This window comes from Capricornis sumatraensis, chromosome 12, assembly GCF_032405125.1.
Source record: "Capricornis sumatraensis isolate serow.1 chromosome 12, serow.2, whole genome shotgun sequence".
NCBI lineage: Eukaryota > Metazoa > Chordata > Mammalia > Artiodactyla > Bovidae > Capricornis > Capricornis sumatraensis.
Genome location: NC_091080.1, coordinates 79,032,521 through 79,045,800, shown reverse-complemented (window position 1 = coordinate 79,045,800; position 13,280 = coordinate 79,032,521). Strand labels below are relative to the sequence as shown.

The 13,280-nt window shown below is 44.8% G+C and overlaps 1 protein-coding gene across 3 annotated transcripts in view; it reads left to right on the top strand.

Moving 5' to 3' along the window:
* LOC138089276 (ATP-binding cassette sub-family C member 4) overlaps positions 1-13,280 on the top strand; it is a 186,382-nt gene that overhangs the window by 22,084 nt on the left and 151,018 nt on the right. For all 3 annotated transcript variants that reach the window (XM_068984711.1, XM_068984710.1, XM_068984708.1), the window contains exons 2-3: positions 12,380-12,490; positions 13,019-13,139. In XM_068984711.1, coding sequence (XP_068840812.1) covers positions 12,380-12,490; positions 13,019-13,139 — 232 coding nt within the window. The remainder of the gene's footprint in view (positions 1-12,379; positions 12,491-13,018; positions 13,140-13,280) is intronic.

Below are 13,280 nucleotides of genomic sequence, written 5' to 3'. Positions count from 1 at the left end.
GTGAGCATGGGAGTACAGGTATCTCTTTGAGATAAAGATTTCATTTCTTTGGATGTTTACCCCAAAGTAGAATTGCTGGCCTGTATGGTAGTTCTCTATTTTTGACTTTTTGCGGAACCTGCATACTATTTTCCATAGTGGCTACACCCGTGTACATTCCCACCAACGGTGTATGAGGGTTCCCTTTTCTTTATATACACTCTAACACTTCTCATCTGTTTTGGTGACAGCCATTCTAACCAGTGTGAGGTGATATCTCAAGGTGGTTTTGATTTGTATTTTCCTAGTGATAGGTGATATTAAGCATCTTTTCATGGGTCTGTTGGCCATCTTTTTACTTTCTTTGGAAAAAATGTCTATTCAGATCCTTCACCTGTTTTTCAATCAAGTTTTTTGTTTGTTTGATATAAGTATAGCTACTCTGCTTTTTTTTTTGTTTCTGTTTGCATAAAATATCTTTTTCCATTCTTACATTTTTAGGTTGTGTAAGCTGCAGTGACTCTTTTACAGACAACATAAGGATGGGTCTTGTTTTTTATCCATTCAGGTACTCTTGTCTTTTGATTGGAGAATTTAGTCTCTTTACATTTATAGGAATTATTTATAGATGTGGGCTTACTGTTGCTAGTTGGTTAATTGCTTTCTGTTTGTTTATGCTTTGTACCTCATTCTCTCGCCTTCTTTGTGATTTGATGCTTTCCTGTAGTATCCCTCTGACTGCACACATAACCAGTTTACCCGAATAGGCTGTTTTAGGCCCAGGTTCCTGTGTTGTATTTAGTTGTCATATCTCTTTAGTATACTTCAATATGGAATAACTCCAGTCGCTCATGTCCTTGATATTTTTGAAGAATACAGACCATTATGGTGTAGACTGTTCTTCAGTTTGGGTTTGTCTGATATTTCTTCATAGCAGGAATACTGAGAGAATACAGTACTCAGTAAATCTTATGCACCTGCTATCCACTTGCCTCATTTCTGGATGGTAACTTCTGTCACTTGATTAAGATGGTGTTTGCCAGGTTTCTGCATGTATTAAATAATTTATCAGCTGAAGCCACTCCCCTCTGCAATGTCATTAGAATATAGTAATGCAGTTGATTTTTTTTTTTTTTTTTGGTCTATCCTACAAACCTGATATAATAGTATTGTCTTCAGTCATTGAAAAAGTAGAAAGTAAAAAATTGAAAAAGTAGAAAGTTGGACTTTTTACTCTTGTAAAACTATGTGTATTTGTTACTTCTCTGTGTTTTCCCCCCTCTTTTGTTAGCTGTTTGCATCATTAGTAACAGTTCAATGAGCCATCTATTTCTTACATTTTGTTTTAATGAGGATGAACATAATGTGTCTTTTGCTGGTGAGCAGAGTTGCTCATGGATATAGTTTTTTATACATTATTATATAGAACATATATTACAGAGTTTTTAACATATCACTGGCATGCTGATCTTAAGGAATTCAATTAAGAATTAATTTGAGGGCTTCTGGTGGTCCAGCAGTTAAGAATCTGTCTGCCAGTGTTGGGGACATGGGTTCGATCCCTGGTTTTGGACGATTCCATCTACATGCCGTGGAGCAACGAGGCTCATTGTGCCACAACTCTTGAGCCAGTGTGGCAGCTACTGAAACCCATGTGCCTGGAGCCTTGTGCCATGCCACCAGAGAGGCCCAGGTACACAGTGAAAAGTAGCCCCCGCTGGCCACAACTAGGGAAAGCCGATGTGTAGCAACGAAGACCCACTACCACCAAACTAATGTTTTTTAAAAAAAATTAATTTGATATAGAGTTACTATTTCAGATTATATTACATAGGATAATAAAATAAGTTGCAGTGTTTTTTAATTGATTTGACTTCCTAGGGTTAACTAGTAATAGGATGTTGAATTTTAAGCTGATTGTTGATTCACCTGGGTTATCTCTATGGTAGTCTGGTAGAGCTCCAGAATTAGGAGTAAGCAGAGGACAACCAAGATTAGTGTTACTAGAGGAGAGTAAAGCTTCGACATCAAGTTGAATCTAATTTATTTCAGTGAAGCTACATGAATTAATGAAGTAATTGTATTGGTCACACCTACTTAATATTTCAGATTCAATGCCTTCAAAAGCAAGGAGAGTCTACAAAATGGCTATAAAATGGCTTAAAAGATTCCACAATTTCCTGTTACTTTTCCTTGTGGCTCAGCTGGTAAGGAATCTGTCTGCAGTGCAAGAGACCTGAGTTCTATTCTTGGATAGGCAAGATTTCCTGGAGAAGGGCATGGCAACCCAATCCAGTATTCTCGCCTGGGGAATCCCGTAGACAGAGGAGTCTGGCAGGCGACAGTACACAGGGTCACTCAGAATCATAAACAACTGAAGCGATGTAGCATGCATGCACAAAGAGGGGACTTCCGTGGCAGTCCAGTGGTTAAGACGCGAAGCTTCAAATGCAGGGGGCATGGGTGTGGTCTCTGGTCAGGGAACTAAGCTATCCCACATGCCATGCAGTGTGGTTAAAAAAAACACAAAACCCCAAAACCCCATAGAACCTCAGATTTGTTATTGGTTGAAGCCAAAAGAGCAGTAATGACTTCACCTCCCTTCATCCTGTTATACTCCATGCAAATACTTCTCGTGGGTTTTATTTTTCTGGAAAGCTTCTTTCCTTGTCCTCTCGTCTCCTTAGTGAATGCCAAGTGATTCTTCTGGACTGGACTCAAGCTTTGTTCTCCTGGAAATATTCCCTAAGCTCCCTCTAGCAAATGGTTCCCAGACCTGGCTGATGACTGGAACTGTCTAGTGGGGTCTTTAAGAAGACCACCCGTTGAGTTCCATCTTGGCTTACACTGATTCATTCATTTGGGATGGGGCTCTGGATACCTGTTGGTCTTTATTTAAAAATAACCCAGTCTGAGCTTGCGATTTTCACTTCACTGTGGTTGGGACTGTTGGTATAAATACCAGAAGTGTGTCAAAGCACACTCTATGGCAGGGTCTCAAACTTGAGCCAGCATCAGCATCATCTGGAAGGCTTGGTATAGTATGGATGGCTGAGCCTTACTCAGCGTAGGTCATAGTTGGGATTGAGAATTTGTTTTTCTAATGAAGAGTTACAGGATGCTAATCTTGCTACTCTGGGGACCACAGTTTGAGAACCTGTTCTGTACAGAAGATGCTTAAGCTGGGGGATTGATCCTTTTATCCCTACTGCAAAAGCCAAGAAGCAGATCCTGTGTGCATAGCTCAAAACCTCACTTGCCACTTCATATCTTATTGTGTTAATGTTGATCCCTTGTTCCCCAGGCTTAACTGCTGGAGGACAATTGAAAAGTGTTAGTTGCTCAGTTGTGTCCGACTCTTTGCAACCCTATGGACTGTAGCCCACCAGGCTCCTCTGTTCATGAAATTTTCCAGGCAAGAATACTGGAGTGGGTTGCAGTTTCCTTCTGCAGAGGATCTTCCCTACCCTGGGATCGAACTCCAGTCTCCTTCATTGCAGGCTGATTCTTTATCATCTGAGCCACTACTAATAGTGATGTGTTTATATCATAATCCCTGATTTGTTGGCTAAGGGCCTCCTGCAAGTATCCTGTGGCTACTTTCTGGGGCTACTCCCTGGGGTCAACCTTTGAAGAAAAGTTGTACCCCTTTTCCAGAAAGACAGGCTGGGGCAGTCGTTCTTATCCAGATTTTGCTACCCAGGCCTTGTCACTGTAGGTTGTCACAGTTTGGGGTGAGGAGATACTACTGGCATCTGGAGGAAATAGCCCTGGGATAGTGCTCACCCTCTTACAAAGCACAGAAATGCCTCCCACAACAAAGAACCATGGAGCCTGAGATGTCAGCATTGCTGAGCTGGAGAACTCCTGCCTTAGAGGAAATGGTTCTAGTGAGGTGGTTGGTTTAGCTGGCTAGTTGTTTGACTCTTGCAAATCCATGGGCTAGCCTCCTGTGTCCATGGGATTTGCCAGGCAAGAATACTGGAGTGGGTTGCCATTTCCTCCTTTGGGGATCTTCCTGACACAGGGATCGAACCAAGGTCTCCAGCATTGCTGTTGGATTCTTTACCCCCTGAGCCACCAGCGTCTTAACTGTGAGATCTTTCTGCATGCCTCTCACCTGTCCCTCACTCCAGCCCTTGCTCTTGGACTTGCTGACCCAGGTCTCCCTATTTCTGTAGCCCCTCTGCCTCACCAGCCCTGCCCAGGCTGGGCCACAAAAGCCTCCAGTAATCAGGGCTGGCAGAAGCTGCAGGGAACATTAACCAGTGGTTAATAATTCGCCACAGCTAAAAGTGCTTTAAAATGCATAATTTGTTCAACAATAAATGACTTACTTGAGTGGGTTGAGGGCACGTGAATGGTTAAACTGGCCTCAGCAGACCTACACATTCCCCTCTCATCAAGAGATGTAGACAGCGTGTGTGACTGCTCTTCGCCGCTGTTTCTCCACCAGAGGGTCATCCATTCTTTTACTCTGCCGAGTTCTGAGTGACCCACTCAGTGCCAGGCCTCGTGAATTGCCAGGGATCGACTGGGTCCTGCCCTCGAGGAGCTCTTATTCCAGCGAGGAGAGGGACAAAATAAATAAGCGCGTTATTTTTTTCTCTCAACAACAAATAGATTGCAGTAAATGGGTAAAAAGAAAGCTGGAAGGAGGAAATAGAAAAGCTGGATCTGCTTTTGTAGTCAAGGCAGTCCAGGCCTTTCTGTGGAGGCAGCAATTGGCCTGAGACCTGGGAAAGAAAAGGTGTTAAGTAATCTTGGGGAAAATGAGTAAAAAAAGTCTATTCCCAGGAAAGGGCCCAGCAGTCAGGAGCCAGGCGGGCTCTTGGAAACAACAGGTCAGCGTGGCTGGAACGCTGCATGACAGGGCTGGACACTGAGCAAGGTGGGGTGGTGAAAACCTATAAAGGTCATAGCATTTCTTTGCTAATCTTTCCTTTCATTCAGTATTGGTTTTCTTTCTTTCTTTATTTTTTTAAATTATTTTTACAAATTTATTTATTTTAATAGGAGGCTAATTACTTTGCAGTATTGTAGTGGTTTTTGCCATACACTGACATGAATCCGCCATGGGTGTACATGTGTTCCCCATCCTGAACCCCCCTCCCACCACCCTCCCCACCCCATCCCTCAGGGTCGTCCCAGTGCACCAGCCCTGAGCACCCTGTCTGGTTTTCTTTTTTTTTTTTAATGCTCCACAAGTTACTGTGATTTCTGGGAAGATGTGCCAATGTTTCTGGGGCTTCGTGTACTCCTAGGGCATCCATGAACCCTCCTGAGAGTGTGGGCCTGCCCAGAGGGGCATTGCCCTTTATAGTTTAAGTACTTGGCTTCTTTTACATGTCACTTCCTTCTCACTCTGGAAAACAGCTGACCTGGAGTTGGCCGCCTAGTGTGAGCTGGGGAGGGACGAAAGCCCTCAGAGGTGGTTACCATGTGGCTCATTGTTCACTGAGCTTCACTATGTCCCAGGGGCCGTGCTGGTCACGGAGTATGTGAAACGTCTGTGAGGCCGTCTGCCCTCAAGGGAGCCCCAGTCTGTTGTGCAGATGGTGGCCCTAAGGGCGTTGTGGGCGCAGCGGACAGCTGTCCACACCAGTGTTGTTCAGACATAACACTGCAACCCATTAGTGCAGCCGGAAATTAATTTAATCAATTTCAACTGGTATTTCGTTCTTTTTAAAAACAATTTAAAAAATTTGTGGTAAGATATACAACATGATAGGTACCACTGTAACCATTTTCAAGGGTACCCTTGAGTGGCAGCAATGATGTTTCACCCCTGTACAACTGTCATCATCGTCCACAGGATTCTTTTCATTGGTAACAATGGAATGTACCTATTACTGCAACTACTCATTGTTGTCGCCTGACCCTCTGGTGGTCACCATTCCTGCTGTCTCTCTCATTTTGACTCTTCTGGATACGGCATATAAGTTGAATCATACGGTGTTCTCAGTGTGATGGCTTATTTCACTTAGCATAATATCCTCAAGTTTCAACTATGTTGTAGCCTGTGTCAGAATTTCCTTTTTTCAAGGCTCTGGAATATTCCAACATGGGCTTCCCTGGTGGCTCAGTGGTAAAGAATCCACACCTGCCGATGCAGGCGACCCAGGTTCGATCCCTGGGTCAGGAAGATCCCCTGGAGAAGGAAATGACAACCCACTCACAGTATTCTTGCCTGGAGAATCCCATGGACAGAGGAGCCTGGCAGGCTGCAGTCCAGGAGGTAGCAAAGGAGTCAGATACGACTTGGCTACTAATGAACAAAACAATACTCTAATGTACGTGTGTCACGTACCACAAAATGTGTACCACATTTTGGTGCATTCTTTCATCATTGTCCTCTTGGGTCACTTTCACCTTTTGGATACTGTGAGTAATGCTTCTGTCATTATAGGTATACCACCTGGCATTTCTTTTGTAATGAAGTAGGGTAGAATAGAAAATATCAGGGGAAATGTGCCCATAGCATGGGCAGACCCAGAGCACTGATGAAGCCCGAGGTGCAGCTTCGCGAGCTCTATGAGCCTACGTTAAGCTAAATGCACCAATGTTTATTTCCTACAGACGGGTATACTTTGAGCAATCTGTGAAAAGCATCAAGATGACTCTCAGTTCTGTACCCTTGGGTGAGGCGGGTCCTTTTAACTAAGAAAATGTGACTTCATGTTCATATATATTTAATTCAGCTTCTGGAATGGTTCTTTGACCTAAATAAGGTAGTTTCTTTCCTATGCTTTGTGGTTTCTCAAATCCCAATGAAGAGCCATCAAAGGCTTGCTTCGGTAGGCAGTCATACTCCCTACTGTCAGCGGGGATACCTGGAACTTGGAACCAAAGCTCTGTCATTCCTCATGGGGGGAGAAGCTGAATAGTTTGGAAGGGAGTGCATGATTGGAACAGGCCCTGAAAGCCTGATATTCAGAGGTAAGTCAGCACCAGGCACTCAGGAGCTCAGGGGGACTTTGGTGATGACGGGAGTCCTGTGTCTAGTGGTGGCCTTTCATGCTGCACTAAGTAGATAAGGTTGATCACCTGCTGGATGTGAGGTCCCTTACTTGTTAGTTCCAACCAGCACTGTTTTAAGCCCTTCAAAACCTTGGGAGGTGGCCAGCGTAATATTTTACTCGTGATTTCTTGTTTTATTCTCAGTGTTAACTGAATTGTGTCCAAATGTGTCAAAATATATATATATATATATATTTTTTTTTTTTTTTTGAGAAGGGGATTAGGGTAGTTCCCATGCACGATAGTTGTAGATTCTCGGTGTTGGTTGTAGTGTGTGGGAAAAAGTGTTGGGAATGTATGTGGTGATAAGACAAAGGACACTATGAATATGCCAAAGGCATGGATTAGCCAGTGGCAAAAAAAGGGAGACAAGAAGGCCAGGGATGAAATAGAAAAGGCCTGGAAGCTGTGAGGCAGGAAGGTTTTGCCAGCCTCATGAGCTGGGAGGACCCTGGTGGGCCCCAGGACAGAGGGTGTGCAGGGAACTGGAGAACCTTGGGGAGGGAGGGTATGCAGCCTGTACTATCGCTTAGCTTAGTGCAAGGATGAGAAAATGGATTCTGAGCAAGTTTTAGGAAATGAGAGTTAAAGAAGAAAGTTAAAGAGCCTCTTGATGAAAGTGGAAGAGGAGAGTGAAAAAGTTGGTTTAGAGCTCAACATTCAGAAAACTAAGATGGCATCTGGTCCCATCACTTCATGGCAAATAAATCGGGAAGCAGTGGAAACAGTGATAGACTTTAGTTTGGGGGGCTCCAAAATCACTGCAGATGGTGACTGCAGCCATGCAATTAAAAGATGCTTACTCCTTGGAAGAAAAGTTGTGAGCAACCTAGATAGCATATTGAAAAGCAGAGACATTACTTTGCCAGCAAATGTCCTTCTAGTCAAAGCTATGGTTTTTCCAGTAGCCGTGTATGGATGTGAGAGTTGGACTATAAAGAAAGCTGAGTGCTGAAGAATTGATGCTTTTGAACTGTGATTTTGGAGAAGACTCTTGAGAGTCCCTTGGACTGCAAGGAGATCCAACCAGTCCATCCTAAAGGAAAACAGTCCTGAATGTTCATTGGAAGGACTGATGTTGAAGCTGAAACTCCAATTCTTTGGTTACCTTATGTGAAGAACTGACCCATTTGAAAAGACCCTGATGCTGGGAAAGATTGAAGGTGGGAGGAGAAGGGGACGACAGAGGATGAGATGGTTGGATGGCTGACTCAATGGTTGGTCATGGACAGGGAGGCCTGACATGCTGTGGTCCATGGGGTCACAAAGAGTTGAACACGACTGAGGAACTGAACTGAAAGAAGAAAGGAGAGAAGGTTCTAGCTTGAGCATTGCCACTCAAGTATGGCTAATTGGATTTGGCCGAGGGCCACTCGGGGAGAGCCAGGGTGATGACCTGTTTTGAAGATAGCTCACCAGCAGCGTGGGTGTTCTGATGTCATTCTGGATGGGTTCCAGTGGTGTCTGTGCCAGGCGCTGTGGCACGCAAGGCTCATGGAGAGTCCATGCGGTGTGTGGGTAGTCATTGCCCTGAAGGAGGTGTGCCCTCCGGTATCCTGCAGGGGAGGACCGCTCTTGGAGGAACTGGCTTGGAGGGAGGGCTTACTTGGCAGTGACAGGATTGTTGAGCAAACGCTGTCAGTGACAAATTGGAGTCGGGGTGTGAATTGACTCAGGTCTCCCTGTTCAGGTGGGGACACATACTTTAGCCTCCTGTCAGTCAGCACGCCTTGTGATGGGAGTGAAAACCTTCACCCCTTGATGGTACCCAGAGGGCTTGGCTTGGCTTTCTGAGATGTGAGGTGGTGAAGGGCTTGGTGAGGGTCCTTAAATCAAGAACTGTGGGGAAAGAAATCTGCCTAGTTGAGCACCATCATCTCTTTTTTTGCTGGGGCTTACGTGGGAATTACTCAAGAGCGTTGCCGTGATGGCTGTTCTTTGTCTGACCGGACTTGGTTGTGTTCAGAGCATCACTGACCGTTTTAGTTGATCCCTCAGCAGCCCAGGTGAGTGTTGTTATCTCCAGATGTTATCCCCATTTGCTGGAGGCCGATGTGGAGAAGTTCTGTGGCTAGTTGAAGCTCCTGCAACCAGAATGTGATACAGTATCATTACATTAAACAAACTTGTGATAAATGCATGCAACATAAAATTTTGCCATCTTGACCATTTTAAAGCATACGGTTCAGTAGTGTGAAATACATTCACGTTGTTTTCCAGTTTCCAGAACTCTCTTCATCCTACATTCTTGTGTAATTAAACAATAACTACCCGCTCCCATCCTGCCCTTGGCAACCATCGGGCCTCTTGGTTTCTCCCTGAATTTAAGTTCTGGAATCCTGCAGTATTTGTCCTTTGTGACCACACTATTTTACACTCCCACCAGCAGTGTGCAAGGGTTCCAGTTTCTCCACATCCTTCCCAACACTTATTTTATTCCACTCTCCTCCCACCTTCCCCTCCTTCTTCTAATAGCCATCCTAATATATGTGAGGTCGCATCTCATTGTAATTTTCATTTGCATTTCCCTGACGATTAGTGATGTTGAGACGCTTACCCCTGGCAAGCAGAGTTTTAAAGAGGGCTTTCAGGGTTATGTCCCAGTGCTAATTCCCTGAGCATTTTCTGTAGGGAATGCTGCTGCTGCTAAGTCGCTTTAGTCGTATCCAACTCTGTGCCACCCCATAGACAGCAGCCCACCAGGCTCCCCCATCCCTGGGATTCTCTAGGCAAGAACACTGGAGTGGGTTGCCATTTCCTTCTCCAATGCATGAAAGTGAAAAGTGAAAGTGAAGTTGTTCAGTCACGTCCGACTCTTGGCTACCCCATGGACTGCAGCCTACCAGGCTCCTCTGTCCATGGGATTTTCCAGGCAAGAGTACTGGAGTTGGGGTGCCATCGCCTTCTCCGTGTAGGGAATGACTGTAGGTTAAAGGGCCAAGCGTGTTTCAAACTTGTGTAGTGGTGATGCTCACAGAACTATACTTTTGTTTTGGAAGGATATTGAGACCTAGAGATAGTAAGGGTTATGGAGAAGCTAACTGGAGGGGATGAAGTGGAGTGAGGCCATAGTTGAGACCTGGAGTCTTCAGGACCACTGCTGGGACTGGAATCCTGGACTGGGGTTCATTAGAAATGCCAGGAGGCCAGGGTGAGCAACACCTGAAGCTCAGTCTTTCTTATGGTTTCTTTGATAATTCAAAGACGTTTCATTTATTCAACAAAGAATTCTCGAGCATCTCTTTACCTGTATTCTAGGAATAGCGCAATAAATAAGAGAAATGTGGTCTCTGCTTTCATGGGTGATTATCATCTGGCTTTGGAAATTTCCTTACCCTGTCAAAATCAGTAGATGATATTCATCTTTGGGCTGTCTTTGCATATTAATCATTATCATTTAAATGATGCATAATTGGTTTGAATAAGGTTTTTGTCTTTTATACAGTTACTGTTTTTTTCCATCAATAATAAGTAATTTGTAGAGGGATAATTTGAGACTGTAAATATCATGATTCACATTAAACTTTAACACTAGTTTTAACTTCCATTGACCATTTTCTGACTCTCTTGTTCCCTCTATATTTGTTTCTGTTCTAGAATGGAGGCTTTCCCTTCTCCTATTTATGAAGCAGTAAAGAGTCATAGATTTTTTTTCATTATTTAATGGGTTATCACTCATTGACACTTATTAATATTCCAGTATCTCAGATTTGGCTAGCAAGAGCACCTCAAGCTGGCTTCTTTGTCCTTTGGACACATCCTTATGATTCCTTGAGCTGTTGTCCCTGGCTTCTCTTTCGATGCCTGTTGGTCTCAGCCTATCAATAGTGATGCTGTTGCTGGGAATGCCTGGGGCTCTGCACACCTGGGCCCATTCTCGTTCAAGCAGCCCCCACAGACATTTTCCCCATTGGAGCCCATGCTGTGGCTGGACTTGTCCTTGTGGTTCTTGATTATGACCATCAGGGAACTTTGAAATGGCAAAGTTTATTATGTACATGTCCTGGAGGGTACACGGCGTGCCTGGGGCCACAGCAAGGTCCTAGGGAGAGAGCGAGATGGATCATGAGCGAACCTGGACCTGTGCTTCTGCCTTGTTGGGGTCAATGGCTGGGTACCTGGGGTTTCCAGTCACTATCTGCTGGTGATTAAAGACATGAGTGAGAATTAAAGTACAGGAATGGAGAAATAAGCAGTCTGTTATCAGAAATAAGATGGTCTGTTAGGTCAATCAGAACTTTCTGAAAAAGGGAACTTCAGGAGTGGGGTGGCCTGGCTCCTTATCTAGTTGTGTAGGTGGCCTGTGTTTATTCCAGTTGAAGTCTCCAAAGTGGGTGTCTCTAAAGCATAATGTCAGGCGCTTGCATTATGATCAAAAAAAGCCAATTGTCAGCTGCTAATACATATTGTCAGCTGCTAATATTTTAGTACTTCCCTGGCGGCTCAGTGGTAAAGAATCCACCTGCCAATGCAAGAGACTCAGGTTTGATCCCTGGGTTGGGAAGATTCCCTGAAGAAGGGAATGGCAACCCACCCCAGTATTCTCCCTGGAGAATCCCATGGACAGAGGCGCCTGGTGGACTATAGTCTGTGGGGTCACAAAGAGTCAGACATGACTGAGCGACTAACAGTACCTATTGCAGTAATATTGGAATCAGCCATTGATTCAGGGAACCCTGGTTCCTCTTAGAAAGAATATTAAAAAGCAAAGGTCTGGGTGAGGGGGCCCAAGAGGTACAAACTTCAGGTGTAAATAAGTCATGGAGACATTCAGCATGGTGTCTATTATTGCTAATAAGGTGACACATATTTGAAAGTTGCTGAGAGTTGTCCTTAGAAGTTCGTATCAGAAGAGAACAAATCGTAATAATGTATGTTAAAAAACCAAAACACCAAGATCTGGGGCTTTGAATGATTTTTGGTACCAGTGTGTCATTGTTTCCAGGGTCTCTCACCATGTAGAGTTAGGGACTTTGTATATATGTGTCTGTGTTTTTCCCCATATTTCTATATATTTAAAACTGAAGGTGACAGTGTTAGTCTTTCAGTTGTGTCTGACTTTTTCTGACCCCCCGACCCCCCCCCCACCCCCCGCCCATGGACTGTAGCCCATCAGACTCCTGTCCATGGAATTCTCCAGGCAAGAAAACTGGAGTGGGTATTCTGTCAGGATTCCCTTCTCCAGGGGATCTTCCCGACCTAGGAATCAAACCTGAGTCTTCCTCATTGCAGGTGGATTCTGAGCCACCTGGGAACCTATTTCTGTAGACGTCTTTTTAAAAACAAACGAACAACAAAGCCTGTCAGAGTAGGATTCTGATTAGACAAAGATGTGTAGTTTGGATATATATCATTCTCCGTTTCTCTTAATTTTTCGCAGGTGGCTAAACCCCTTGTTTAAAATTGGTCACAAACGGAGACTAGAAGAAGATGACATGTACTCGGTGCTTCCAGAAGATCGCTCCCAGCACCTTGGAGAAGAGCTGCAAGGGTGAGCACAGACAGCAGGGAGAAGGGGAGGGGCAGTGAGAATTTCCACGTGTGGCTGAAGGTGTGTGTGTGGGGGGCTCTTTGCCTTCCTCTGGGTTCTTCTGAGCCTCCTCTCCTGACACTGCACACTCACCCCCTCAGGCTGACCCTGAGCTTACCCCACATTGAAGGGCTGACCCCTGTGTGTTTGTGGACATGGAGGGAGCCCACAGTCATGGCCCTGCAGGCCGATCTCTGTCCCTGGAGGTGGGGTCCCTGGAGGGGAGGGGTTCTGTCCTCTTGAGCTGCTCATGGTGCTGAGAACTTGGCAGGAACTTGTTTCCCAAGACTGGGCCTCTCCCCTCAAGGTGTGTTTTTCTGGTGCTTCAGTCTGTACCGCTCATCTTTCAGGAGCCCTGTGAGCAACTTGCCCGCATCCGTGGGGCAGCCACAGAGCACCCTGTGGTAAAGGCTTATCTTCCACTCTGCCCCTCCCCTATTTTCCCTATGGTGGACACCTGTTCTTTATTGTGTTTGTTTCTCATCGCAGGTACTGGGATCAAGAGGTTTTGAAAGCTGAGAAAGATGCACGGGAGCCTTCTTTAACAAAAGCAATCATAAAGTGTTACTGGAAATCCTATGTAGTTTTGGGAATTTTTACATTAATTGAGGTAAAAGCTTTTACATACAGTGCATTGCTTTTCAGGGTATGTAGTTCAGTACTGAGATGGATGAGACCTGTGGGGAGAGAGGTCAGAGGATACAATGTGTTTATGAAACCTTGTCTGTGATGTAGCTCAGTGCTTGATATA